Source organism: Hemibagrus wyckioides, linkage group LG08 (assembly GCF_019097595.1).
Source record: "Hemibagrus wyckioides isolate EC202008001 linkage group LG08, SWU_Hwy_1.0, whole genome shotgun sequence".
Lineage (NCBI taxonomy): Eukaryota > Metazoa > Chordata > Actinopteri > Siluriformes > Bagridae > Hemibagrus > Hemibagrus wyckioides.
The window spans coordinates 20,067,442-20,095,187 of NC_080717.1; the positions used below are offsets into that span (position 1 = coordinate 20,067,442).

Below are 27,746 nucleotides of genomic sequence, written 5' to 3' on the forward strand. Positions count from 1 at the left end.
TTGTTTCCGTCCAGATTCCTTAGCGGTTGGACTCAAATGGAAATAGCCAGCGTGTGATATTTTTCCTTTTTTTTGCCGCATTGTGTCAGTTTACACTACTGTACACTGATGTGACGATATACAAACAGACAGCGCTGTCTCTTATTGTTGTAGGAAATAATACTTTGTCTATAAGTCTGTAAAGGGTACAATTTAGTTGGAACGTTGCGATTTTATGACCGGTTAGCGGTGCGGCTACGTGTCGAAACTTGCTGGCTTCAGCCAGACACAAAACCCTGCGACTTTATTGGCGATAGAAAAGGAGCTTCTTAAGATCGTACATTAAACTAGAAACATTACAATTCCACAAATATGAAGGATAACAAACACCAGGATGTTTTGCTGTCTATCCGATAACGATCGAGTCGGAATGCCAGAAAGGGGGAACTGGGAAAGAGCTGAGTTTATCATGTAGCCAGCTGTTTAGTGAGAGATCAGAAATTCAGCCGATAGTGCGCTCCGTGTGTCTGACTACTGTAGATAAAAATCCTTCTAAACAGCAATAAAGCTTTCGATAGAACCAAGATGATGTACTCTTCCCGGAGAAAACCAGTGCTCTACTTTAAAGAGGACAGAAGGTAAGGACATTGGCTTATTAACAGCTGTGATTATTTTCATCTGGAGATTTATTTCAAAGGTATCCCAAACTGGTGATGCCACGCTGCCCACATGCAGGCAGCCATAAGAAGTACACTATGTTAACAAAAGTTTTGGGACACCCCCTCCAAATCATTGAATTCGGGTGTTGTTTTTCAGGGGTTGGGCTTGGGCCCTTAGTTCCAGTGAAAGGAACTCTTAATGCTTCAACATACCAAGACATTTTGGACAATTTCATGCTCCCAACTTTGTGGGAACAGTTTGGGGATGACCCCTTCCTGTTCCAACATGACTGTACACCAGTGCACAAAGCAAGGTCCATAAAGACATTTTATTTTTTATGTTTGTGTGTGTATTTGTGTGTGTGTTTTATTTTATCTTTATTTTACATAGGTTTTGTACTTGCCGGGCATTCACTGTGAACAGCAAAGTTGGAAACTTGTTTCCTCACTGTGCACATGACAATAAAAGCTTTGAATCTTGAATGAGTGAGTGTGGTGTGGAGGAACTTGACTGGCCTGCACAGAGTCCTGACCTCAACCTGTTAGAACACTACTAGGATAAATTAGAGCGGAGACTGTGAGCCAGGCCAAAACTGGGACGTCTGCCTTTACATGCACATGAATGTAATATGGAGTTTGCCCACCCTTGTGCAGCTATAACAGCTTCCAACAGGTTTAGGAGTGTGTTTATGGGAATTTGTCTAAAAGCACATTTGTGAGGTCAGGCACGAGAAGTCCTGGCTCACAGTCTTCGCTCTAATTTATCCCAAAGGTGTTCTGTTGGGTTGAGGTCAGGACTCTGTGCAGGCCAGTCAAGTTTCTCCACACCAAACTCACTCATCCTTGTCTTTATGGACCTTGCTTTGTGCACTGGTGTGTAGTCATGTTGGAACAGGAAGGGGCCAAACCATTCCTACAAAGTCGGGAGTATGAAATTCTCCAAAATGTCTTGGTATGCTGAAGCATAAAGAGCTCCTTTCACTGGAACTAAGGGGCCAAGCCCAACCCCTGAAAAGCAATGATTTGGAGGGGGTGTCCTAAAACCTTTGGCAATATAGCGTAGCTGTTGTTTTGTTTCTTTCTTCATTTCTGAATATCCAAGAAATGAAAAGCAAAAGGCTCATCATCATGGAGATATGCTGTGAGTAGTATCTAATCTATAGTACCTCTGTGTGTTTGCCAAAGACTTTATAAAGGAAAAAAGACTTTATAAAGGGGAAAAAAGGGCTTTCTATGCAAGTGTTGAGTTGCTTGTGTGTGTCAGCGTGAGTCATTGGCTATAAACTATAAACTGTTTGCATGCACAACAAATCAGTCTTATGTTAGATGGATTCTTTAGTTAACTTTAGCCAAACATTGCTCATCAGTAGGATCTTCTACACTTAGATTGTGTGTAATAATTGCACAGCAATTTGCACAGCTATTAAGTGGTTTTGGGCTGCAGAATACTATAATTGTGATCAGCCTTGACGTTAAAGCATTGGTGTATTTCCCTGCACTATTTTGCTGTTTTGGTGGATAAAAAACTTCGTAAATACGTCTGCAAAGCCTCTTAGGTTAGTCAGTCCGGATGCTCTTAGCATGCCATCATTTTAATAGTTTGTTTAACAGAAGGCTGATTTTGCACACAGCTGTTATCTGCACTATTAGTCCTGCAAAGGTCAGTGTTGTGATAAGAATGAGCAAATCTATTGTGTAACCCTAATTAGGTTTAAATCTAAAACAAGAATCGCCTAACCTGAGTTTGGGAGCCTGAAGCATTGTTCAGATAAAAATGAAACGGGGATGCACCGATCTTAATTTTTCTTAAAATTTCTGATGTGATCCCAGTACTGGAGCAGTACGTATCTGCTCATACCTGATATGGTTTAGATATTGACTTCCTGTGACTCAGCTACTGCTCTTGAATCTGTTGTGTATATACTGCATTGGAAGCTTGACAGTAGTTGGGCTCTGTATCCAATATTTAGCTCTTTTTTTGGGTCATTTGGCTCAACACATTCACAGTGTAAAATATGTCAGAGAATGAGACAGTGTGTTTCAGGCCACCATAAACCCCTCTGTGTATAGGATCGGTGCACCTCTACGACTAACCCGCTTTGCAAACAGTGTTCTTTTTGATTTGTCTGATTGGAACACTGTTCACACTTTTGTTTCTGCTTCAGATTTCTATGGAAAAAATGCACAGTGCTGAAGCTGTTCGGTCTCTGCATGGTGCTCGCCCTCGGCTCTCTTCTCTGGCTGCAGCTGAGCTGTTCGGCTGACCTGAACCAGGCGCTGCTGGCTGATGGTCCACCTCATCAGTCATGTCCTTCAGAGAGACAGGCTGCAACCGTTGACGACTCCTCATGGGGCCCTCACAAAATGGCCGTCATCATTCCCTTCAGGGAGCGTTTTGAAGAACTTCTCATTTTTGTGCCGTACATGCACGCTTTTCTCAACAAAAAGAAAATACGACACAAGATTCTTGTCATCAACCAGGTGGATCATTTACGGTGAGAGTTTGATTTTGTTCACGATTAGTTAAGCTGTATTAAACTGGTGAAGTTGTAGTGTAGTGTTTTTTTCCTGTACTTCCTATACACTGTTGTCAGTTTATTAGGTACACCGATCTCCGTATTGACTGTACATAAACTCAAAATAGAGGTCATTTTGTATGTATACAGTTACTGACGGTTATTGATCAGCTCGTACAGTTTAGCTGTTGTGTTTACAATTTTTCATACCGTGTTACAGCAATACAGAACACACTGGAAAAATAGGCTTCTCTCTTCTCAGTTAAAGCAGTATTCAGATCAAACGTGACTAAATTTTACCTATCAGGAAAGCTAGTTCACTAATGGGGGGAAAATGAGGAGCATTTGATTCTGGTACTGGTTTGCACCAGCTTTACTTCGGTGAACGTTGATACATGAATTCACATGCCTCAGTCTAGTAAGCCAATAGAAAACAAGTTGGAGGGAGTGTGGTCAGTTACATTGACCATTGCTATCAAGTAGCATTTACACTTTTGCCTTGCTTATTTTCCTTCTGTTGCTTGGCTGCTGTAGAAGAACTGAAAGCTGTGAAAAACTGTGGGTTTTTTCAACTTCTTTTTTTTTTTTTTTTTGGAAACACCACTGTCTTTCACTAGAAAAGAACACTGACCAGATACAACTTGTGTGGCAATTTATCAGATGCCACAGTCTTCAAATACTTTAAGTGGTTAAAGACACAATTAACCCTTTCAGACCTGAATTAAGTTCCAATGATGGAAAAAAATAAAATAATGTTATTTTCCTACCTGGAATACACCCCAAAAACAAGAATCAGTATAAAAAAATAAATATCAATTTTTTATAATTGCTATAATGACAGTGGGTCATAACATGTAAAATAATACCATTTGAACAGAATTTGTTGGTTTGTTTTTTTATTTCTGGAGCATAAACTTGAAACTTAAGGTAAAAATGCTATTGCAAGATGTCCAGCTTTTTATGTGTTTACTCAGAGAAAGAGAAAAAATCATATTTAACAATCAAACAATAATATTCAACAGTTATCCAATGAGAACAAGTGGTCACCAGCTGATTACTCATTTAGTTGTTGTATTTGAAAATAACATATATTTTATTTTATTTTTAACTTTTTAAATGTTTTAAAACTAAACCTTATGTTGCACTGCACCTTTAACTACAGTTAAGGAATTCTGGTCTATATTTGATCATCTTTTTTTCATTTTCATGTCTCAACAACAACGTCTTGCCCTATTAGTGGTACTGCAAATGTCAAAAGAAAGAAAAATACATTGAGAAGGCGATTAAGAGTTAGTGACCAGCAAATTGCTGAATCTTGGCATGTAATCCATTTTAGGTCCATACTTTGCAGAACAGAAGGCTGCTATATTTAGACAGAGGAACTTATAATAGTCATATCCTGTGTATCAGCTTCAACAGAGCCTCTCTCATCAACGTTGGCTACATGGAGAGTGGAAATGATACAGACTACATAGCGATGCATGATGTGGACTTGCTGCCTCAGAATGAAGCTCTAGACTACGGATTCCCAGAGGAGGGACCCTTCCACGTAGCATCACCAGAGCTTCACCCACTGTATCACTATAAAACGTATGTAGGAGGGATTCTGCTGCTTACCAAGAAACACTTTCAAATGGTAAGAAATCGCAATAGATCTCTTAACTATTACTGTGTTCCAGACACTTCAGAATAGTCTCTCTAACTGAACATGATGGTATTTCTACCCGTAGTGCAATGGAATGTCTAATCGCTTCTGGGGTTGGGGAAGAGAAGACGACGAGTTCTTCAGAAGACTGCGAACAGCAGAGCTGCAGGTGGATAAGGGAGAAAATTCATTTTGAGGAATACAATCTTATAACAGTATCTTAAATAATATGTTCTATGGCTTGTTGTCTAATCTTCACACAGCTCTTCAGGCCAAAAGGAATAACGACAGGTTACAAAACGTTCAGGCACATTCACGACCCTGCCTGGAGGAAGAGAGACCAGAAGAGGATAGCTGCACAAAAACAGGTAAAGTGAAGTAATCACCAAACACATGGAAATAGACACCTCTTTGTAAATAATGCCAGATTATTGTGTTGAATGTAGCTGTCTAAGGTCATAATGAATTTCGGACAGATCAGAAAATTTGTTTGGAATTGAGTACCTGATTAGTGTCATAATCCAATAAACCTATCCAATGCTTCAAACATTGACGAACAAGTGACAATCAAACCAATTCATTTGATTCAGCTCAGACTTGACTCTTATTCATCCAGCTCCTTCCCATAAATGAGGCGGTGATATTTTTTGCCAGTGATTGTTCTTCATCACTGCATTTCATATAATAACTGTCCTAAACTATCAAGCCACCACAAATCTGCCTTAAGAAAGGCAGCGTTGTTACTGTAGATCATTAAGATGATTTAGTGCCATTTATCCTGATGAATAATTGCATCCTGTTAAAAGTTGCACACTTTCTGCACCTGTGCTATTAGAAATAACTCAGCAAACCAGGAGGTGGCAGCAACTGTTGTAAAAGAAAACCTAGTACCTGCAGAAAAAAGCCACCAGTCTATTGAGCAACACACACACACACACACACACACACACACTGCATATTCACTAGGGGCAATTTAGAGTAGCCAGTTAACCTACAGGTTTGTTATTGGAAAATGGGAGGAAAACTCATCCACACAAGGGGGACAGCAGCGCTTCACTCTCTGCCACAGAATTTCATATTAGTGAGAGCTACTGTTTTGTTAGAAATAAACCTCATTATAACTGAATTAAAGAGCTCCAAATACAAGTATGTTTTTTGTTATTGTCATACAGAACCAGTATTTCTGTTGTAGTAACAATATTATTATCCTAAGGCTATTTAAAAGGGATTTTTTCTTATTATAAAATCAAGTAATACTGATTTCATTTTGTTGTGGCAGCCAAAACAAACACTTTGTGCTACTCTGTATTACTGAATATAATATTTTAATTTAATTTGAATAATGTTTATTCCTACATTATTATATTTTGTAAATTTTTATTTTATTATTATTTTTTTGGCAGGAACAATTTAAAATTGACCCAGAGGGTGGTCTGACCAATCTGCGCTACAAGGTGGAGTCTCGACAGGAGCTGATGATCAGCGGCGCCCCCTGCACCGTCATCAGCACCTCACTGGAGTGTGACATCAGCCAAACTCCCTGGTGCCAGTTCAGCTAACACGCCTGCCCTGCTGAAGTGTTATGCCATGACAATGACATGTATTGGGTCATTGGTGTGGTCATTTCGCTTAAATAACTCGGTTATTTAATCTGGAATAACGAAAACAAGACAAACAGACACTGAGGTTTTATTGCTACTGGACAGTATTATGATAATCTTTGATGAAACTGCCTCTTTTATTTTTGGACAAAACTGAACTGTCAGACGTTTCCAGTACTGCACTGAGGACACGTCAGCAATGTTACTACTAATATGAGCTCTCATGGTATGAATTTCAAAAGTTGAGTTTCAGACCGATGAAGCTGAAGCAATGGCATTTCCTTGGACTCTTTTTCATGGTGCAGTAATTAAAATTTTATTTGTGTATGCTGAGTTTTGAATGAACAGCTTGATGCTGATATACATAAAAAACGGTTTAAGGGTACTTTGAGGACATTTGCACACTTCATATTTATATAAAACGTCCAGTCTGCTTAGTTTTTATACCAAGTATTATCCCATGTCCAGAAGTTAGTTGGTTTGGGCTTGATTAAATCATGAATGCCGCTGCAAGGCTGCCGTTTTGGAAGGTTTAAGGAGAGAGGAGCATGTCTGCAGTATCTTTACCAGAGATGTCTAAAAGTCTCTTGACCTTTTGATGGTAAAGGATGCAACATGCTGTGACGTGGATGGCGCAGGCAGTGGTGTCATTTCATGGTGTCAAGAATGTGTTCAATGACTTGAATGAGTTTTGAAAAGAGCAATTGAATCACTTTCAAAGATTATTAAATGGGATTATTACAAGTTATATGTTTACTTAATATGTTTATGTATTTCTTTACATCCCCCTCTTCATGGGCTACTTGCCATTTCCCACACAACAGCCAGCGCTCCCCTATTACCAGACAGCTATACCACAAGAGGATGGTGAAGGCTGACTGCCATTGCCATCTTTTCAAGCTGCTGAATCTGGGGAATTTTCCCTAATTTCTCCTGTTGTTTTTGGCATTTTACTTTGACACATTCATCCAAACTGACTTGCAACTGAGAAATGAGCTTGAAATGTTACAAGTTAATACAAGACTTGAACTCAACCTTGCAGCCAGAGCTGCTAAGAGTAAATTTGGCTGATTGTTGGCTTTTATTCAGGTGGCTCCATGTTCTACACAATATGGTATGTCTGTGTTAAACAAGAAGTCTTAAGTAAAACATGGAACCACTTAAAAAAAAAAAAAAAAGCCAACAATCAGCCAAAACAAAGTATATGCGGTTGGAAGTAATATGTGCTAGTTGGCATCTTCTAATTACACTTGCCTTCAGTGTGACAAAATGAACCTGTTTTTTAAAGCTAAAATCATGCACACATGCTAACACACCCATTTTAATACAAATTGTAATGAGTAAAACTGACCGCAAATGAACAGTATTGGTGCAAAGTGTATAAGATGAGATGAATCTGACATGAAAATATCCAGGAACAAGTCTAAACTTGTTTCAAAATGCTTCTGGAAGATTATTCCAGAAATGCACGGCTGTTTTGTTTGTCTAGTATTTATATCTGGCTTCCACTTCCATATGGCGTATATGGTTCTCCAGTTGCATTCAATCACACTAATCGTATAGATAGAAAATCCAGTCTAACTAGGCATTGTTCCAAAATATGTTGATATTTATATATATATACTGCTCAGAAAAATCCAAGGTACACTTTGAAAACACAACAGATCTCAATGAGGAAAAATCTCATGCTGGATATCTATACTGATATGGACTGGGTAATGTGTTATGAATGAAAGGATGCCACATCGTTTGAAGGAAATGAAAATTATCAACCTACAGAGGGCTGAATTCAAAAACACCCCAAAAATTAAAGTGAAAAAATGATGCAGCAGGCTAGTCAGTTTTGCTGACATTTCATTGCAGTAACTAAAAATGGTACTCAGTGGTTTGTATGGCCCCCATGTGCTTGTATGCATGCCTGACAACGTCGGGGCATGCTCCTAATGAGACGAAGGATGGTGTCCTGGGGTATTTCCTCCCAGATCTGGACCAGGGCATCACTGAGCTTCTGGACAATCTGAAGTGCAACCTGGTGATTCGGATGGACTGAAACATAATGTCCCAGAAGTGTTCTATTGGATTTAGGTCAGGTGAGCATGGGGGCCATTCAATAGTATCAGTGCCTTCATCCTCCAGGAAATGCCTGCATACTCTCGCCACATGAGGCCAGGCATTGTTGTGCACCAGGAGGAACCCAGGACCCACTCCAACAGCGTAGGGTCTGACAATGGGTCCAAGGATTTCATCTCTAATGGCAGTCAGTGTGCCATTGTCTAGGATGTAGAGGTCTGTGCGTCCCTCCATGGATATGTCTCCCCAGACCATCACTGACCTACCACCAACCTGGTCATGCTGAACGATGTTACAGGTAGCGCAACGTTCTCCACGGCTTCTCCAGACCCTTTCACGTCTGTCACATGTTGTCAGGGTGAACCACGGTGCCAGGCAGTGATCATAGGGCCCACTAGAGGACGTTGGGCCCTCAGGCCACCCTCACGAAGTCTGTTTCTGATTGCTTGGTCAAAGACATACACACCAGTGGCCTGCTGGAAGTCATTTTGTAGGGCTCTGGCAGTGCTCATCCTGTTCCTTCTTGCACAAAGAAGCAGATACCGGTCTTGCTGATGTTTTAAAAACCTTCTACAGCCCTGTCCAGCTCTCCTAGAGTAACTGCCTGTCTCCTGGAATTTCCTCCATGCTCTTGTGACTGTGCTGGGAGAAACAGGAAACCTTCGGGCAATGGCACGTATTCATGTGCCATCCTGGAGGAGTTGGACTGCTTGTGCAACCTCCGTAGGGTCAAGGTATTGTCTCATGCTTCTAGTTGTGACACTGACCCTAGCCAAGAAATGATGAGTGGGGAAAAAAATGTCAGTGTAAAACCATTCCTATTTTGGGGGTCATCTCATTCTTGCCCATCTAGTGCACCTGTTATTAATTTCAGTAACACCAAAGCACCTGAAACTGATTAACAACCTCCTCTGCTACTTAACTGACCCGATCAAAATCTCAGGAGTTTAATTGTCTTGATGCTATACTCTCATTAAATTTTTTTTGAGCAGTGTATATACCAAGCAGGCATTATGATCACTGAAAGTGGAAGTGAAAAACACTGATTTTGCCTCATCATGGCACCTTAGTGGGTGGGATATACACTATATTGCCAAAAGTATTCGCTCACCTGCCTTGACTCGCATATGAACTTAAGTGACATCCCATTCCTAATCCATAGGGTTCAATATGACGTCGGTCCACCCTTTGCAGCTATAACAGCTTCAACTCTTCTGGGAAGGCTGTCCACAAGGTTTAGGAGTGTGTTTATGGGAATTTTTGACCATTCTTCCAGAAGAGCATTTGTGAGGTCACACACTGATGTTGGACGAGAAGGCCTGGCTGTCAGTCTCCGCTCTAATTCATCCCAAAGGTGTTCTATCGGGTTGAGGTCAGGACTCTGTGCAGGCCAGTCAAGTTCATCCACACCAGACTCTGTCATCCATGTCTTTATAGACCTTGCTTTGTGCACTGGTGCACAGTCATGTTGGAAGAGGAAGGGGCCAGCTCCAAACTGTTCCCACAAAGTTGGGAGCATGGAATTGTCCAAAATGTCTTGGTATGCTGAAGCATTCAGAGTTCCTTTCACTGGAACTAAGGGGCCAATCCCAGCTCCTGAAAAACAACCCCACACCATAATCCCCCCTCCACCAAACTTTACACTTGGCACAATGCAGTCAGACAAGTACCGTTCAACTGGCAACCGCCAAACCAAGACTGGTCCATCAGATTGCCAGATGGAGAAGCGTGATTCGTCACTCCAGAGAACGCGTCTCCACTGCTCTAGAGTCCAGTGGCGGCGTGCTTTACACCACTGCATCCGACGCTTTGCATTGCACTTGGTGATGTATGGCTTGGATGCAGCTGCTCGGCCATGGAAACCCATTCCATGAAGCTCTCTGCGCACTGTTCTTGAGCTAATCTGAAGGCCACATGAAGTTTGGAGGTCTGTAGCGATTGACTCTGCAGAAAGTTGGCGACCTCTTCGCACTATGCGCCTCAGCATCCGCTGACCCCGCTCCGTCAGTTTACGTGGCCTACCACTTCGTGGCTGAGTTGCTGTCGTTCCCAAACACTTCCACGTTCTTATAATACAGCTGACAGTTGACTGTGGAATATTTAGGAGCGAGGAAATTTCACGACTGGATTTGTTGCACAGGTGGCATCCTATCACAGTTCCACGCTGGAATTCACTGAGCTCCTGAGAGCGACCCATTCTTTCACAAATGTTTGTAAAAACAGTCTGCATGCCTAGGTGCTTGATTTTATACACCTGTGGCCATGGAAGTGATTGGAACACCTGATTCTGATTATTTGGATGGGTGAGCGAATACTTTTGGCAATATAGTGTATTAGGCAGCAAATGAACATTTCGTTCTCAAAGTTGATGTGTTAGAAGCAGGAAAAATGGGCAAGTGTAAGGATTTGAGCAAGTTTGACAAGGGCCAGTTTGCGATGGCTTGACGACTGGATCAGAGCATCTCCAAAACTGCAGCTCTTGTGTGGTGTTCCCAGTCTGCAGTGTTCAGTATCTATATATAATATAAGATATATATTTCTGTATGTATGATGCAGTTGTTTTCATTTTTGTTCTCTTTTCCTCTGACTCAAGATGTATGTCTTTCTTCTGGCAGCTGCACATCAATAGCCAGTGACTGTCACTAGATATATTTAGATTTAATGTTGAACTTTAGTAATGTGTTAGCCTATCAATATCTACTAATAGAGAACAGTTAATTTCAAAACAGTCTAACAACAACAGCTTTCCTGACTTTCACATTCTCTTGGCCAAGGTTCCAATATTTATGAGAAAACGGGTCATTTATTTTGCTTTATGTTAACTTGCCATTTTCCCCCCCTACTTTAGAACATCTGATCAGGGTTGGGTTTCATAAAAACATCATATTGATCCTTTTAGGGATTTGGACAATGCAAAAAAAATTTTATAGTAAAATATTTTTATAGTGTTCACATGATAATTGCATTGAATATTTCTGTTATTCTTAACCTGTTTCAGCAAAACCTATACAGTTGTGACGAATTAGCTTTGTTTTAATTACATGTTGTGTCACCATGAGTCACACAGCTTTACTGTGCCTTGTAATAGATTATACAGTTCTCTGGAACTGTACCTGTGGGGAGGAACAACAATCTTACAAAAAATATTTCCTGTGTTTTGATGGTGGAGGTAGAGAGTGTTGTCTGACACATTGCTCCAAAATAACCTCTAAATGTTCAGTTCGGTTCAGATCTGGTTACTGTGAAGGCAATATATGATTTTCATAATTTTCAAACTCATCTTTTCATTCAGTGATCCCTCTTGAGGGCATTGTCTTCATGGAGATCACTCCCAACAGGTTAGAAATTTCCCATCAAGAAAGGCTCCAGACCATGCCAGAAAAATACCTTCCAGAGCAGAATAGTGCCTCTGGGCTCCCTAACTGTACATTTCCCAATGTGTGCCACGAATGGATTCAACCACTCGTTGAAATGGTGAGGGATGAACTACCTGTCCGTAAAATATTTTTTCATGTCTCTGTATACATCTTGGTTTTCATCACTCATCTCTGTAATGAGGGGTTTATGCACTGGAGCCCTGTTTTAATATCCCTCTCTGAGCAGATGTGGACAGACTTTTCCTGCTAACAGTTTGATCTTGTCCTGCATTAACTGCATTTCAGGAAAGAACATTTGCTCTTCTGCTATTCATTACATACCACAATCATTCACTGAATGTATGTTTTGACTAAAATTTACAGTTCTATTTGAAATGCAGATCAAAATGAAGGTGACTCTATTAACTTGTGATTATCATTATAGCCAGATACTTTGTCTTGTGACTGAAGTTACTGTCCTCTTTCCAAGCCATCTAGATCTTTTCCTCTTGATAGCTTGATCAAAAAATTAAGATAAACTGTTCTTTCCCGGCATTTTTTTTATATATCCCATGTTGAATGCTTAATGTGTCATGAAGCACAGGGTTGTATGGTAGATTTGCTTCAACACATCTTCACGCTCTATGTTTTGGTCCAGTTTCTGTGCATTTCCGCCTTCTGATTGTGTGGGATACCTCCAGGATTTTGGGTCCACAAACCTCTCAAAGCATGCTGATGGGTGAATTACAGGGGTTGGACAATGAAACTGAAACACTGGCCAATTTAGTGTTGGAGGTTTCATGGCTACATTTGACCAGCCTGGTGGCCAATCTTCATTGAATGCACATTCCACCAGTAAGAGCAGAGTGTGAAGGTTTAATTAGCAGAGTAATAGCACAGTTTTGCTTAAAATATTGCAATGCACACAACATTATGGGTGACATATCAGAGTTCAAAAGAGGACAAATTGTTGGTGCACGTCTCGCTGGCGCATCTGTGACTAAGACAGCAAGTCTTTGTGATGTATCAAGACCCACGGTATCCAGGGTAATGTCAGCATACCACCAAGAAGGACGAACCACATCCAACAGGAGTAACTGGACGCAAGAGGAAGCTGTCTGAAAGGGATGTCCGGGTGCTAACCCAGATTGTATCCAAAAAACATAAAACCACAGCTGCCCAACTCACTGCAGAATTAAATGTGCACCTCAACTCTCCTGTTTCCACCAAAACTGTCCGTCGGGAGCTCCACAGGGTCAATGTACATGGCCAGGCTGCTATAGCCAAACCTTTGGTCACTCGTGCCAATGCCAAACGTCGGTTTCAATGGTGCCAGCAGTGAAAATCTTGGGCTGTGGACAATGTGAAACATGTATTGTTCTCTGATGAGTCCACCTTCACTGTCTTTCCCACATCCGGGAGAGTTACGGTGTGGAGAAGCCCCAAAGAAGCGTACCACCCAGACTGTTGCATGCCCAGAGTGAAGCATGGGGTGGATCAGTGATGGTTTGGGCTGCAATATCATGGCATTCCCTAGGCCCAATACTGTGCTAGATGGGTGCGTCACTGCCAAGGACTACCGAACCATTCTGGAGGACTATGTACACCCAATGGTTCAAACATTGTATCCTGAAGGTGGTGCCGTGTATCAGGATGATAATGCACCAATACACACAGCAAGACTGGTGACAGAGTGGTTTGATGAACATGAAAGTGAAGTTGAACATCTCCCATGGCCTGCACAGTCACCAGATCTAAATATTATTGAGCCACTTTGGGGTGTTTTGGAGGAGCGAGTCAGGAAATGTTTTCCTCCACCAGCATCACATAGTGACCTGGCCACTATTCTGCAAGAAGAATGGCTCAAAATCCCTCTGGTCACTGTGCAGGACTTGTATCTGTCATTCCCAAGACGAATTGATGCTGTATTGGCCGCACCATACACCATACTAATGAATTATTGTGGTCTAAAACCAGGCGATTCAGTTTCATTGTCCAACCCCTGTATTTATGCTTAGTTGTTCCAGGTATGAATGTATGTGTGTGTGTATACATAGTGTGCATCCTAGGTGTATTTCTGCCTCTTGATCTACAACAACCCTAATCATGATAAAGCTGATACTTAAAATGAATTTTACAAGTGATCATTTCTTCAGGGTTTTTCACCCGTCTGTCTGTGGGCTACAACCATATCTACAAAAAAACCCCAAACAAACAGGATTTCGTCCACCACTGTAGTTAAAGATTTCAGGATGTTTTCATGATTCATTCTGAATCATCTGAGTAAGACAAAATCAGTAAAAAGGTTTCACTGTTAAACGTCGAGATCCGTTTAAGTTTGTTTAGTCAACGTGTAGCAAGGTGCCAATTCTAAACTACTCTAAACACACATCTTGTTTAAAAAAAAAAGGAGTTTAAGATATAATTATAACGTCATCTATATGATTACAGTGGACACAACAATGTATAAAATGACTGAAATGTCTATTAGGTTAATTTGTGCAAATGGCACGTGCATGTTAATCTGATTGGCTAATCAACAAAACGACAAAACCTTCTGAAACATTTTATATCCACACCGTATCGCTAAACTTGTTCACTTTTCACAACATTGTAGAGAATTTGTTCGACTATCCGTATTTACATTTTTCTCCAAACACGAAGTGGTTTAAGTGCTTAATATAGTGTAAGGTGCTCAAGTCGTCATGCTCTGGCGAGGGTGCGTTGTAACGTATGTAACTAAATGGGTTAACAATTCGCTTTAAATCTACGTGAAATTATTAAAACACAGCTTGTAATTGGTCTATTAGCAGTTGATCTGCCCGAGCCCTTATGACAAATCACCCGTAATCCTTTTAAAACCCGGTCTCTGAGAATGCAAACGAAACTCGCTGATGCTCCCATTTAAAAGCGCGAGCGCTTTTCCGCCCTTCCTTCATTCTGCACAGAGCTTGTCAAGACGCAACATGGACACGACGTGCTTCAGAGCGGCACATTTTCCACCAAGAGCGCAACCGAAGAGCTTCAGCATTGACTGGATCCTCTCATCCGGACACCGAAAGCCAACTGTCGATAGTCATATCGCTTATACCCAACCTAAAGTTTTGATGCGCGGAGCTTTATTTCCAGCGTTAACGAATAGGCCTTTTGTTGCTGCCTTCGGATCCGCGTGCGTCTACCCCCCGCACTTTTACCACCGTCAAAATCCTGCGTTCAGAAACACCGAGACACGGCTTCATGATGGTAATACTCACGTTTATTGTGCCATATACTTACAGGTCTGATTGCATACCAGTATAGAGCTTTTGTTGATTATTCCTGACCTGCGAGGGAGCTCGCGCGCCGCATTTAGTTAACTTTAATTCACTTGTGTTTTTAGGCCACCAGTCGGTTGGAGATTTTAGTCTGAAAACGTGTCGGCGGATCCGCACGGTTTTTAGCGCGGAGCAGCTGCAGAAGCTGGAGGAGGTTTTCGCTAAGCAGCGATACATGACAGGATCGGAGAAAGTGCTGCTCGCCTCGGCGCTGCGTCTCACTGAAACACAGGTGAAAGTATGGTTTCAGAACCGAAGGACCAAATGGAGGAAGAACAGAGAAGTCGAGGGAGAACGACCGAAGGACCGTTGCAGTGACTTAAAGCATGAAACATCCATGACAGAGGACGAAGAGTTCAAATGTGTGGACAGTGACGAATCTCCTGAAACGTGAACGGTCCGAATTAAATACGCACTAAATCTCTTCTAATTCTTGTTAAACAAGAAATTAAGGCATCATGTCACTGTGTGGCTTTATAGCTATTGATTTTTTTTTTCTTTCTTTAAAAAACAAAACAAAACAAAAAACACTGTATGTGTGTATAGCGTTTTTTTTCCTTTAATGCATTGTGTGATGAAATGTGGATTTATTCTCGTTAAAAAATAAGGCTGTTTTGAAATGTATTTTTAATGATTACTATTTTACTTATATTACTGAGCTTGTTTTTGTGTTCCTTGAGACTAAATAAATTCTTTATAAAAACATTTTCATTATTATTATCGTTCTAATTCTTCTTATTTTTTAAATTCTTATTATTAATCTATGAATATTTTTTTCATTAATCTATTATTTTCTTACATCTTAATGAACTAAAGTTGAGTTGATCATTACATGAATAACTAAATAGCGTTTGGGTAAAATATAGAGCAATTACTTAAAATGGTTTAGAATAGTTATTAAAGGTAAAATAGACATCATTGGTTTTTAAGTTGTTTATAATACAGTACGCACGATGGATGTCTTTAATGTCATTAAAAGTGAACAGATGCTAGTCTTGCATTAGTTTTATATATTAGTTATATTTTGTGTCTTAACCCACCGACGCGCAGTGATTAGGCCTACTGGTGATTTGTTGTGGTCTATAGATTTAATAAAATTAGCTGAAGAACAGTTCCCACGTCCCTACACTGTTGAACACCAGAGGGCAGTGTGTATAAGGAAGAAACGGCATTCAGTCTCAGCACCCAGATTCCCACAATCAGATCAGATTAACTCTGATGAAGTAATGCGAGTCTTTCTATAAGATTTGCAGCCTGTGCCACAACGCTTCATAGGACGGTGGCCTACATCAAATGACAGCAATTAAGCTTTAGAAACTGACCCGACAATTACTATTTACAGTTATTAACGTCATCATACTTTTTTTTTTTGCAATCTAAATTTTTCAGCTATCTAAACAAGAAAAACAAAAAATAACCCCTTGACATGATAGATCAATAATTATTTCTTTCTGTCTTTTATGTTCGCAAATTGTGTTTCTATCAAGTCTAAAGAGGATAACCTTTCAAAGGCTTTGCCATATTTACACATTAGGCCAGAGAGCCGTGATTTCTGTAAAATGGGATTGAAGTTTATTCGTTGAAAAAAAAAGTTTTTTGAATTGATCTATGGTGTATTTCATTTTATCTACACTGAAAATTAACCAAATGTTAAAAACAGCAGCAACAACAACAACAACAATAATAATGATAATAATAATAATAATAATTGCAGTACTAACGTAATAGCACTGAATAAAAATATACCGTAAATGCAGAATTATTATGCAGAATTATTGACCTTTATTATAAACTTCATGTAAAGCTTTTTCAGTAAAAGCGAGGCATGGGTTTTAGAATATACAGTGGCGTTATTATTATTATTATTATTATTATTATTATTATTATTATTAATATTGTTGTTGTTGTTGCTGTTGTTGTTATTTACACATAGGTGCTAAAAATTGGTTTTCTTTTGCAACTTCAGAAATTCCCAGCACACAATAGTTATATGATCTCTCATGAAACTGTTTTAATTGCCTAATTCAGCAGTCTAGACTCAAATTCGCTGTATAGTACTTTGAGAAATTGCTTCAGTCTCAGACTCTTCCACTTTCAGAGTTTTTAATGCGTCTGTGTTTAAACGTTGTAAAGTTTATAAGAATAGATGGCACTTCATGTCTTCTTCAATCGGCTACCGGTAAAAGAGCCAACATTAGCTCCGGGATTTTCAAAGGAGGCTTAACTTCAGTTAGTAGCAGGCAGGGGAACAATAATCACATTTTCGCCTTCACACCCGGAGAGCTTACAAAAACTCCAACTGTTATAGCCTTTCAGCGGCGCCCAATCTGTAATCAATGGCCAGAGGCAAAATTAATAGATGTTAATGACCATTTGAGTCGGAGGCAAAGGGGGCCAAAATTGGCCAGAGAAAGCTATTAATTATATGCTGCAGGATTGAGCGGGCAGGGAGGAGAGAAGGATTTTCGGGGTTTTTTTCGGAGCTAGCGGAAGGGTCTGTGGCCTGCGTGCTTCACACGGCTTTCCCGAGCAGGGGGCTTTTGTGCGCCGCATAAGCCGCGATTGTTCGTCCTGAAAGGGGTGACATCTGTCCGGGGATTCCGGGACTCTGATCTAGCCCATTAGCCTCCGTCCTCTCTCAACAACTTCGAACGATTGTAACTGACAAATGAGACAAGGAGAGGCACTTGAGACACGCTGAGCTGAGAGATCAATGGCCCGCTCCCCTTGATCTGGAACCGCTTCATTAAGACGCGTTCATAAACTCCGTATGCTGAACTTCCTCCTAATTCCGCCCATCCGTTATAACCTCTCTACGGCTTCAGGCGAGTGTACAGGCTCGCATCAGGCAAAAGTAGCAATAAGATTCGCGATATTACACGGCAGGCTTTATGTAAAGCTATCATTTACATGAATGATTTGAAGAGCTGGTGAGCTTCAACTAATAAATTAACAAAGTCTCATCTGCAAGTTAAACACCACTTTGATTTAGTTTTCTATTAAACCTTGCAGGTTTTGTGGGCTATATTAAACTACCGCATATATACTATTAGTTTGGGGTTGAAATTTTAGCATATAAGCCATTACATGACCCTTTCTAGAGCAGGACTTCTGATTTAAAATTTTCCATTAACAAAAACATTCTGGTCAGTGTGGTTTTCTGTAACTTGTCCATTGGTCAGTCATTTGTTTTTATTTAAATATTGTAGTTTTACATATATTCTATATTTAAAATATTATTTATTGAACTCAGATGATTCATATATGATTTCGACCATCAGGTCTGGTCATGTCTGTTTCCATCTAAATTTAGATTAAACGCAATTAGTCATAGTAGCCCATAATCTCCAAAGAAAATTGTTTACTTGCAATAGCCTACAAAATATTGTAAACATGTTTTCATCAGAAATGATGAGTACTTTGTAATGACTGGATAAAATAATGAATTTAAATGTGCATTTGTTTCATATTTTAATCAAAAGTGTGGTATAATTAAAGATGTGACAGACCCTGGCAGATCCTGACAGACCCCCCTGCTGAACACTTCGTTTTGTTATTCAAACAACAGGTACTTTTGTTTTATGTGTACAGAACGATAAATCAGTTGAAATAGGAACACTTTTCTGTTTATTGGGCTACTGATATATGACACGGAACGGTTTAACGTGAACAAAATGGCTGTGTGCTTAGCGTTTGCTTGGCTGCATGTGCGCATGCGCACCACACCTCAGCGCACAGAGCGGGGAGCAGGTATTGAGGTTAGTGAGTGAGTGACAGGCTGGAGCTCAAAGCTGTCTGATCATCGATCATATTAGTGTACTAAGGTGTTCGGCGCTTTTGCAGTTCAATCTAGATTGCAGACGAAGCAAACAGACGGTGTGTGGCTATTACCTGAACTGACTGTTGTCGCTGCATTCTAAAGCTGAGTTTTGAATGAACATTAGGTGACACTGTCAGGTCAATATCAGAGAGCTGTCCGGATTTGGAGTCAGAGAAGACTGAGTGAATCTGCATCCCGATTTCGGACGCGCTACACACATTCACAGCTGAGAGGAATGTCGCGCACATGAAGTTATGGATTTCAAAAAGACTCTGATTACTTCCAGAACCAATTCTTTGGAGATTTGATAGGGGATTTCTCTCTCTCTCTCTCTCTCTCTCTTTTCCGAAACTGGTTTGTTTTCGCGCGCGGGGAATTCGTTTTTATCTTGAAACCGTAATTTCAGAACCAGTCGTCCAATAATGTTCCAGCACAAAAAGTGTTTCACGATTGAATCTCTAGTTGGAAAAGACTCGAACTCCTCCAGCGTTGGAGATGAACCGATTCGCCCCACTGCTCTGCGGTACACCGAGTCTGTGCATCCGGCTCCGTTCGGCAGCTGCTTTCAGAACTCGGCTCGGACGCTGTACGGGAACGTTAACGCGGACATGATGTTCCCAGATCCTGGCTCCCATTCGGCCAACTCTGCGCTGGCGCTGCGGCACCTGCCCATTCCCACTCAGCCCTTCTTCAGTCCACACCAGCGGGACAGCCTGCACTTCTACCCCTGGGTGCTCAGAAACCGATACCTTGGACACCGCTTTCAAGGTCAGTATTGATCAAGGAAGATAAATAACTTCGGCGCTCTGGCACCTATTTCATATAAGCTCTTTATCTTTTTGTTTAACCATGAGCATCTGTCCGGTATCTAAAACGAATGACAGAAACACCTGATTTTTGAAAGCTTGAATCTCCAATTTCTAAACCATTTTGCATCTCTTATCTCCCACAACTGGATCAGTAACAGGTGTGTTATTTTAGGCTATTGCTATACAGGCCACAAAACCGCACGCAAAATGTTATTCCCAGTCCAGTCATGCGTCAAGCAGTCAAATGTCGAAATCAAATTTCTTTTATTTTCCTATTGCAGAATTGGCTAGAACATAAACAACCCATAATATGCATACTATTAATAAATAGTGTAATTATTACACAAATGTCATTCAGTGATTAGGCGTAGTACTAAAAAAAAGTTTAGACCACGTGTGTTATCCCACTAAGAGAATAATACACCCTTCTGTACCTGAATTAAGTGTTTGTGTGTGTGTGTGTGTGTGTGTGATCGCGCGCGTGCGTGTAAAGGATTGCACACTCAGGAAATGATAAGTGTGTGGGTCTGTAGGCAAATCTAAATTAAATTGAAACGAAATGACTCAGAAAGTTTGAATAAAAATCACCAAAGTCAATAAATAATAAATAAATAAATATATAATATGCAGCCCTTTTAAATAGACTATACGATCATTTTTATTTAATTAGAAAGTAACTTGTGAACAGGAAAAAAACGTTTTTTTAAATAATATAAATAGTTTAGGAATAAAGTCTTACATATTAATGATCTGTACATGAAAAAATAAAATAAAATAAAGGTCATTATATACGCATGACAATTACAAACTAATTAATTAAACATAGATTAAGGATATAACTTTTTAATCAATTGGTTTAACATTTCTTATATTTCTGTGTGAAGATATCTACTTTACCAGTCATTGATTGTCTTATGTTCTTCAATTTATTTAATTTTCAACAGTATTAAACTATGAGCTATTACGAGCTCTGTTACTCATAGACAAAGGAAGAATTGATTTGAACGTTTGAGAAGAAAATTGGCTTTTCTCTGTTTTTTAAGATTTTTTTATAGGACATAAACATTCATTGACATAACGTTCGTCATATGGAAAATAGAGTAATTTTCCTTACCATGGTTTTTTTTTTTTACAGGACTTGTCAATATCTAGTCTATTCCTCATCTTCCTAGATGATAATGATACGATTACAACTGATTCAACATTTAAAAAAAAGGCAAAATGTAAGCTAACTGTTAAAGTAGAACAAAACAGTATTGTAGAGAGAAACAAATATATGATACATATAAAACATGTTATTGAGTAAAATAATCATTTTTAATGTTGGAATGGTCACAGCTGAATTGTCATGTATGATGAATAATTCAGTGTAAGAAAGTGAGTGCAGTATTTTTGCATGAAAATCCAGGTGTGAAAATGATCCTCTAAAACATGAGATTGTATCCATAAATTCAGCAGATACTGAAGAGAGAAATCAGATCTCTGTATTTGTATTCAGATCATTTTACTGTGTTGTTTGTTTTAACGTTTAGTGAATAAAACCGATGGGTGGTCTTGCTTACAAGTCAATTTGTTAAAGCAACAGGCTTGCTGCTTCTGACATGGCTGTCCTTGCTGCAAGGCGAAGTGAGAAAGCTCAGCCACATCAGGTGTGCTGGGTGACGCACTAAGCTCAGCCAAAGGCCCTGGGGGCATAGGACTCAGGTAATTGGTGGAAGTCTGAGGTTGTTATCGCTGTTACTCAGGTCTGGGGACTCAGATAGAGTCTCTTTGTTTATGGACAGGGATGATCCATTCACTGATGGTGTCCAATAGCCTAGAAAACCACTGTTTGGACAAGGCTAAATATAGCCAAGGGGATCGAGTGGGAAAGGATTACCTATCATGAGTGTCACATTTTTTGTCAGCAGTAATGCGTATATAGGATTTTAACTTAGTCACTTCCTGAACGAGGAAAAACTACGCGGCCATGTCCTTAGATCTCTCATGCAGCACAACGTAAACAGGATCCTCGTCTAGCCTGCTGTTGTACATATGCAAGGTTTCGTGTTATGGGTGCATTGAGCAGACTGGTGTTGTTTTAGACTAGAGTAACGCTCTATTTGCAATTATTCTCTATCCTGGGACTTCTTGTAGTATCACATTACTTTAAAATACAAGGGAAGTTGATCCTGCATGAAACAACTACTTCTGTTGATTTCTTTTGAAGAAGCTTTATTCAACAGTAATCTATCTTCATAAACAAACATCTTTTGAACGATTTCTTAAATTAGATATTTAGTTATTTTATCAAAAATGAACAAAATATTTTAAAATAATTGACAGCTTGTTTAGTTGAATTCAGTTCTTTTCCAGTTAGATTTTGTTTTATCGACTTATCGATTATAAAACAAGGCAGCATGAATTAACATTTTTATTTGTATAACTGTTATTTTATGTCAAATCAGAAATTATAGTGTTATTAATAAAAATTAAAGTGTTTAAACTAATGTAGCACTCACTTAAATAAAAAAATATCTGTGTAATAGTCATGTATTTATTTATTTATTTGTTCGTTTATTTATTTACTAGTAATAATTCTTATTATTATGACAATCAAATTTTATTATAGTGTGCAATCAGGCTGTATTTAAATTTTATTCATATTTAAACTGCGGAGAGATGGCTGAATTGGCGGCTGTTGCACTGTGGTTGCAGACCAAATGATCCAGTGTGTCTTTATTTCCCACTGTATGCCACCCTTCTCCCTGCCTTTAATGAGAGCAGTACTGACAAGACCAAGCTTGTTTGTGCCAAGGGAATGCTAGTAAAGCTGATCTGGGTGCCATCTGGTTCCCTTTTCCTCATGGCGGGGGCATCCTTGCCATGGATAGGCCAGGGACTGTTTGAGCCCAAACCCCCGGAGGGGCTGCCGGCTCTTCAGGAGGCCTGAATCTCCATCACTACCCGCCACTATGTTCCACCAGCTCTCTCAAAGGAGACCGCAAGGTGATACCACACATGGAGATGATGCCAGTCTGAATACTATATAGAACAAGCATAGCCAATTTATATTTAAGTTCTGTATTCGGGGGTTAGGGTAATAGCAACAGTTGTAAATTTCTGGGTTTATTCCTGCCACTGCTGCCTGTCAGAGCACCTTGACTGTAGTTTTAGGGTGACTTTTCAACACTTTCTGACTTCATAGGGGTGTTTACATTTTTCCCCTCTGCCAGGCTACTTGCATTTGAGCTCTGATGTACAAAGGGCTTTTCAGCACTCCAGCTGAAAACAACCATCAATGACAGTTCAGTGGCAGATAATATGCACCCATCAGTAAACGAGGTAAAGTGCATACCTTATTAGGAGCTCTGCAAACCTCTGTTATTATGAGTATGCTCCATGCTGCAATAAGACTCCTTCACACATACGAATCTGTGTATGGGGCCAAACTAGCTCTTTATTTTCATGGTCTTCACATGCACAGTTGCTGAGAATTTATCATTAGGTAAGCCAAGGGGGTCTTTGAAATGAAATTGTTTCCCTGTGATGGCTTAATGCTCGTCTGAAAGAATCAACTCAGATACATTGTCTTCAGATTCAGGTAAAATCCTGGTCTGAGCAGCTTTATGGTAATCCACTTTTCTCCCACTGTGGATGGCATTAGGGCTCTTTTGTACTGAGAACTGGTACATCTTTACAGTTTCCTGACCGAAGTCAAGAATGTATTCTATATTAAATTGTACGCATATACACAGTTGAATAGCCCTTAAAGTTTAAACATAATTAAATTAGCCTACTTAATCAGATTTAGATTGAATGGGTCAAAATGACTTTAAAAAATGTCTGGGTATCTTAATTTTTTTTTTGTACTTACTCCAAAAAAACCTTTGAAAGTGGACAGGTGAAGGCATCATGAGATTTAAATACACACTAACCTTATTTGTATACCTAGCTAATTTCCAACAATGTGGTTGAAGTTACAACATCTATTCAGAAGATGTGTATGCTGATTATGAACTGTTGATGCACACCTGCACTCTGATACATTTTGGTTAGTTTTTTTTTATTAACAATAGCTCATCATGTCCCACCTCAGTGGCCTGCACTGTCCAAAGCTTCAACCGCTCTGATGGGACAAACTTTGTTTGTGCGTGCCTGCGGTTGCGATTATGCTGAATATTCTTTTCAAGGCCGACACATCCCATCTCTGAGTTATAGATCCATTTGTTTATGAAAAATGCTTCGCCTCTTCTGTGTGTTTTTTAATAAACGGCATATGGACTTGGGCTGCCAGATGTAGCCTGCGGTGGGATGAAGGTCACACACCCCACGGAACTGATAATGACCGCATTTTCCTATAGCCTTATGTTGAAAGAAATGAGACAAAATGTGGGGGTTTTACATTTGCTTAACTGCCTATCAAAATTCATATCAATTGTTTTTGTATCTTTTCATGCTAAGATATTTACTTAGGATGCGACATTGAGACGTTACAGCCATGCATTTGTATGAAAATCAGGGTGATGGTGCGTGATAGAAAAATACATCTGAATGCCGTTCCTTTCAGTAAAACAAACTCATTTTACCCGAGTGAATATGCTCAGCACTAACTACCGATATTAGCAGTCCTGAAATTCACATTATTTCTGCATTTTCACATTTATTATTGGCTGAAAATATTATTACATGATAATAACCATTTTATTATATATATAATAATTAATTTACGTTGTATATTTTAAAAATATCAGCCTTATTACTGATAATACAATCTCCTATATTTTTGAAATAAAAAAAATATATGTGATCATGCATGCTAAGAGATAGCAGATGGTAATAGACGATAATATAATCTGACTATTAAAAACCGCAAAATTATATGAGGTTTCTTTACGTCTTTGTAAGACATCTCTCATCCTGTACATCTCTCATGCTCTTTTGCACAGGTGAGGACAGCAGCCCGGAAAACCTGCTGCTGCATGGACCATTCTCGCGCAAGCCCAAGCGCATCCGCACAGCCTTCTCCCCCTCGCAGCTGCTGCGACTGGAGCGTGCGTTTGAGAAGAACCACTACGTAGTGGGTGCAGAGCGTAAGCAGCTGGCCAATGGCCTCTGCCTCACTGAGACCCAGGTAAGAGAGAGAAAATAAGACCGACTCAACAGCTCATAAACACAATACAACTACACACACACACTCACAGAAATGAACATGAACACATTCCACGTCACTGAGCCAACAGGATGTGGCGAACACACGCATTCTCATCCACGCACTCTCGTCAGGTCTACATCATGTCATCACAGGACAGAAGTCAATCGTCCTTCACTACTCTGGGTTGGGCCTAAAGAATGCCAAGACATGTAGTCAACATGCATTTACAATTGGATTTCACAATCATTGTTACACACACATGCTTGTTGACGCAAGTGCTGCTGATGAGCCGCAACACCTCAGTATTTTCAGTTGAGTCAGGTTGGCTTAGGGGTATTTTAACATGTAATGCATTTTTAAACAAAGAGCAACTCACTTATTTTCTTTATTTCCTTTGAATGTGATACAACATCTATGTAAAAAACAGATAACGGATTGCGTATCACTTAACGGACTGCCGTAAGGTGAATGTAAAAGCTCTCTGTGTCAGCAGGATCAGACATGACCACATCAACAGATGCAATCAGAAAACCTCTTTACATGTGTTGTGGCACTATTTCTAAAGTTGACAATCAATAGAATGAATGTTATTGTCCACGTATGAAAAAGAAGTGAATATAAAGAGATTAGGCTGTTGTGTAAAACGTATATAAAACATGTACATCCTTTTCAACTCTCCGGGCAATTACACATTTATGTGACAGCTGATGAAAGGATTCATTTGTGTGTTTATTAGTGGCATACTGATAATATAAGATGGTTTATTTAATCTCAAAAACTCAAAGCTGTCACCACGGAAATAAATAACCTAACGTAACCTAAGACCTTGAATGATGCTTATGAGAAACGTTCTCTATATAGTGATGATTTGATGGCATTAAATAAAATCTCTTTCTGTCTTCTGAAGGTAAAGGTATGGTTTCAGAACCGGAGAACCAAGCACAAGAGGCAGAAACTGGAAGAGGAATCGCCCGAGCTGCAGCAGAAGAGAAAGGGCAACCAGCACGTGAATCGCTGGAGAGTAGCTACTCAGCAGGGCAGCGGGGACGACATAGACGTGATCTCCGAGGACTAACGTCATCGACGCATGTACAGTAACTCTCTGCAGCTCAGTCATAGTTAGTGGGAAAAACCAGAGAAGAAATAATGAACAAACTAAGCTAATACCATTCGAGTTCCAGACCTAGTCATGAATCGACTTGGCTGTTAAACCTAAGGAACAGAAATCTGTGCTGTCAGCTGAAAATTATGTGTGAGCGGGCACAGCGAGGATGCCTCAGCTCGAACTGCTCCAAAAGAATTGATTCCAAGACTTTTCGTATGCAATACAAACAGACCTCTACAGTTTGGGACTCCATCACAGAGCATCAAAGAGCGTCTAGTTTTTCACTCCACTTCTACCGTCCACTTGAACATTTCCATCTCAATGTATTATGTTCACTCTGGTTAAGACAACATTCTGATGGATGGATTGTTGTTTGTTTTGTACTGTTGAATTGTCAAACTGCTCAACCGCGTAGTTTAATTCTCTACCGAAGTCGAACTCTCAGCCTTAGATGTACATTGAGATATTTTGTGGATTTCTGTGTTATGCAATGTTTTAAAAAAAAAATTGTTTTTTTTTTTTACCCTCAACAATGAGCAGCAGGTTTTTAATGAACATATGGCATTGATGCAGATCTGACAGATTTCAGTCTCTTGTTATGTGCAGTTGAACACTTCAAATATTTTATTTGTTCAGAATGAGCAAACTTTTCTATGCATTTGAGTGCCAAGTTTCACTGACGTCAGGGTTTAAGCAAGAAACCTAATTTGTTGTTTTTGTCTTTCTTGTTTTTCCTTTTGCTTTTCATTATGACTCAAATTTAAAAGGTTCAAAATCAACAGAAAGAATATAATGAACTAATTGAAAAAAAAAAAAAAATCATTTCATGCTGAAAATGAGACGGTTTGTAGTGCATGGTTTTAAGGTCCAGAAACAGTTTGTAGCACTTCATGACAGATTTTTGGTTTAATGAGGACAAGAGATTGCACTGTAGCCCTACCAGTTCATTTCTATCTGTTGTCTTGAAATTCTTGTTTTGTACTTCTTTCCTGTTTCCTGCAGATTATTAGATAATAAAAAAAAATACATTGATCTGACTAAGGGATTATTCATCACTTTTCCATACCTGGTAAATAAGAAAATTGTTAAAATTATTTATAGCATAGTTTTTTGTAATCATCATAAAAGATTTTTCCCCCCTGATTATTTTGATTCCCCTCCCTGTTTGGGTTACTCATTAAAGATAAAGACACTTGTTTGCCTTACTTATTAAGTTTTTCTACTTGTCTCATATAGAAACAGCACAGTCGAACAAATCAAACCCAAACAATCGCATACATATTTATATATAGAAGAATGTATATAATGATAAGTGCCGATATGCAATTGATTTTTCTTTTCTTTTGATTTTATATTGACTTAGCCATGTTGAAACTGTAGTGATTTCCTTGCCTGCCCATTAAAGCTGTCCTCATTAAATCTGTCCTCCAAGTAGGGCCTAATTATTTTCATCTGTTGTGTGATTCTCACCTCCGATCCATCTTTTCCACGTCTGGGTGTGTTTGCAAGGTTGGAAAACAGATGAGATCCAGCTCTCATGAGTTAAAGGCTCTGGGCTTCAAATTCTACCAGCTGAAAGATTAATCCATGTCACCTTTATGCATTGTGATTTACACCTGTTAATTCTTCTGGCCCGGAGCAACTGAGACATGTGAGATCGGCATTTTTCTCACCACCTCTTCACAATAGACAGCCTCATTATCGTCGTATATGCATATAAACTGTACGAAGAAATTAT

The 27,746-nt window shown here is 39.6% G+C and overlaps 3 protein-coding genes across 3 annotated transcripts; all 3 read left to right on the forward strand.

Moving 5' to 3' along the window:
- Positions 1-7,154, forward strand: b4galt7 (xylosylprotein beta 1,4-galactosyltransferase, polypeptide 7 (galactosyltransferase I)). Its single transcript, XM_058398027.1, has 6 exons — positions 1-617; positions 2,804-3,133; positions 4,565-4,790; positions 4,885-4,968; positions 5,063-5,167; positions 6,203-7,154. Exons 1-6 carry the CDS (start codon positions 565-567, stop codon positions 6,356-6,358), a joined length of 954 nt encoding a protein of 317 aa, XP_058254010.1. The 5' UTR covers positions 1-564; the 3' UTR covers positions 6,359-7,154.
- A 1,406-nt stretch (positions 7,155-8,560) lies between these two features.
- Positions 8,561-15,814, forward strand: emx3 (empty spiracles homeobox 3). The gene is made up of 4 exons (XM_058396425.1): positions 8,561-8,657; positions 11,763-11,966; positions 14,701-15,069; positions 15,206-15,814. The coding sequence occupies exons 1-4, from the start codon at positions 8,561-8,563 to the stop codon at positions 15,532-15,534; spliced, it is 999 nt and encodes a 332-aa protein (XP_058252408.1). The 3' UTR covers positions 15,535-15,814.
- Positions 15,815-18,889: 3,075 nt separating this feature from the next.
- Positions 18,890-26,533, forward strand: LOC131357400 (homeobox protein EMX1-like). Its single transcript, XM_058396368.1, has 3 exons — positions 18,890-19,728; positions 24,698-24,882; positions 25,811-26,533. The coding sequence occupies exons 1-3, from the start codon at positions 19,383-19,385 to the stop codon at positions 25,976-25,978; spliced, it is 699 nt and encodes a 232-aa protein (XP_058252351.1). The 5' UTR covers positions 18,890-19,382; the 3' UTR covers positions 25,979-26,533.
- Positions 26,534-27,746: the final 1,213 nt, after the last annotated feature.

What these genes read in the sequence shown, in the direction of transcription:
- b4galt7 (XM_058398027.1), top strand. Translation starts at nt 565, where the DNA reads ATGATGTACTCTTCCCGGAGAAAACCAGTGCTCTACTTTAAAGAGGAC. An exon ending in TACTTTAAAGAGGACAGAAG is followed by an intron (nt 618 to 2,803) that starts GTAAGGACATTG and finishes TTTCTGCTTCAG; the next exon opens with ATTTCTATGGAAAAAATGCA. An exon ending in CCAAGAAACACTTTCAAATG is followed by an intron (nt 4,791 to 4,884) that starts GTAAGAAATCGC and finishes TTCTACCCGTAG; the next exon opens with TGCAATGGAATGTCTAATCG.
- LOC131357400 (XM_058396368.1), top strand. Translation starts at nt 19,383, where the DNA reads ATGTTCCAGCACAAAAAGTGTTTCACGATTGAATCTCTAGTTGGAAAA. An exon ending in CCTTGGACACCGCTTTCAAG is followed by an intron (nt 19,729 to 24,697) that starts GTCAGTATTGAT and finishes TCTTTTGCACAG; the next exon opens with GTGAGGACAGCAGCCCGGAA. An exon ending in TCTGCCTCACTGAGACCCAG is followed by an intron (nt 24,883 to 25,810) that starts GTAAGAGAGAGA and finishes TGTCTTCTGAAG; the next exon opens with GTAAAGGTATGGTTTCAGAA.
- emx3 (XM_058396425.1), top strand. Translation starts at nt 8,561, where the DNA reads ATGAGGCCAGGCATTGTTGTGCACCAGGAGGAACCCAGGACCCACTCC. An exon ending in GAGGGATGAACTACCTGTCC is followed by an intron (nt 11,967 to 14,700) that starts GTAAAATATTTT and finishes CCGGTCTCTGAG; the next exon opens with AATGCAAACGAAACTCGCTG. An exon ending in CGAGACACGGCTTCATGATG is followed by an intron (nt 15,070 to 15,205) that starts GTAATACTCACG and finishes TTGTGTTTTTAG; the next exon opens with GCCACCAGTCGGTTGGAGAT.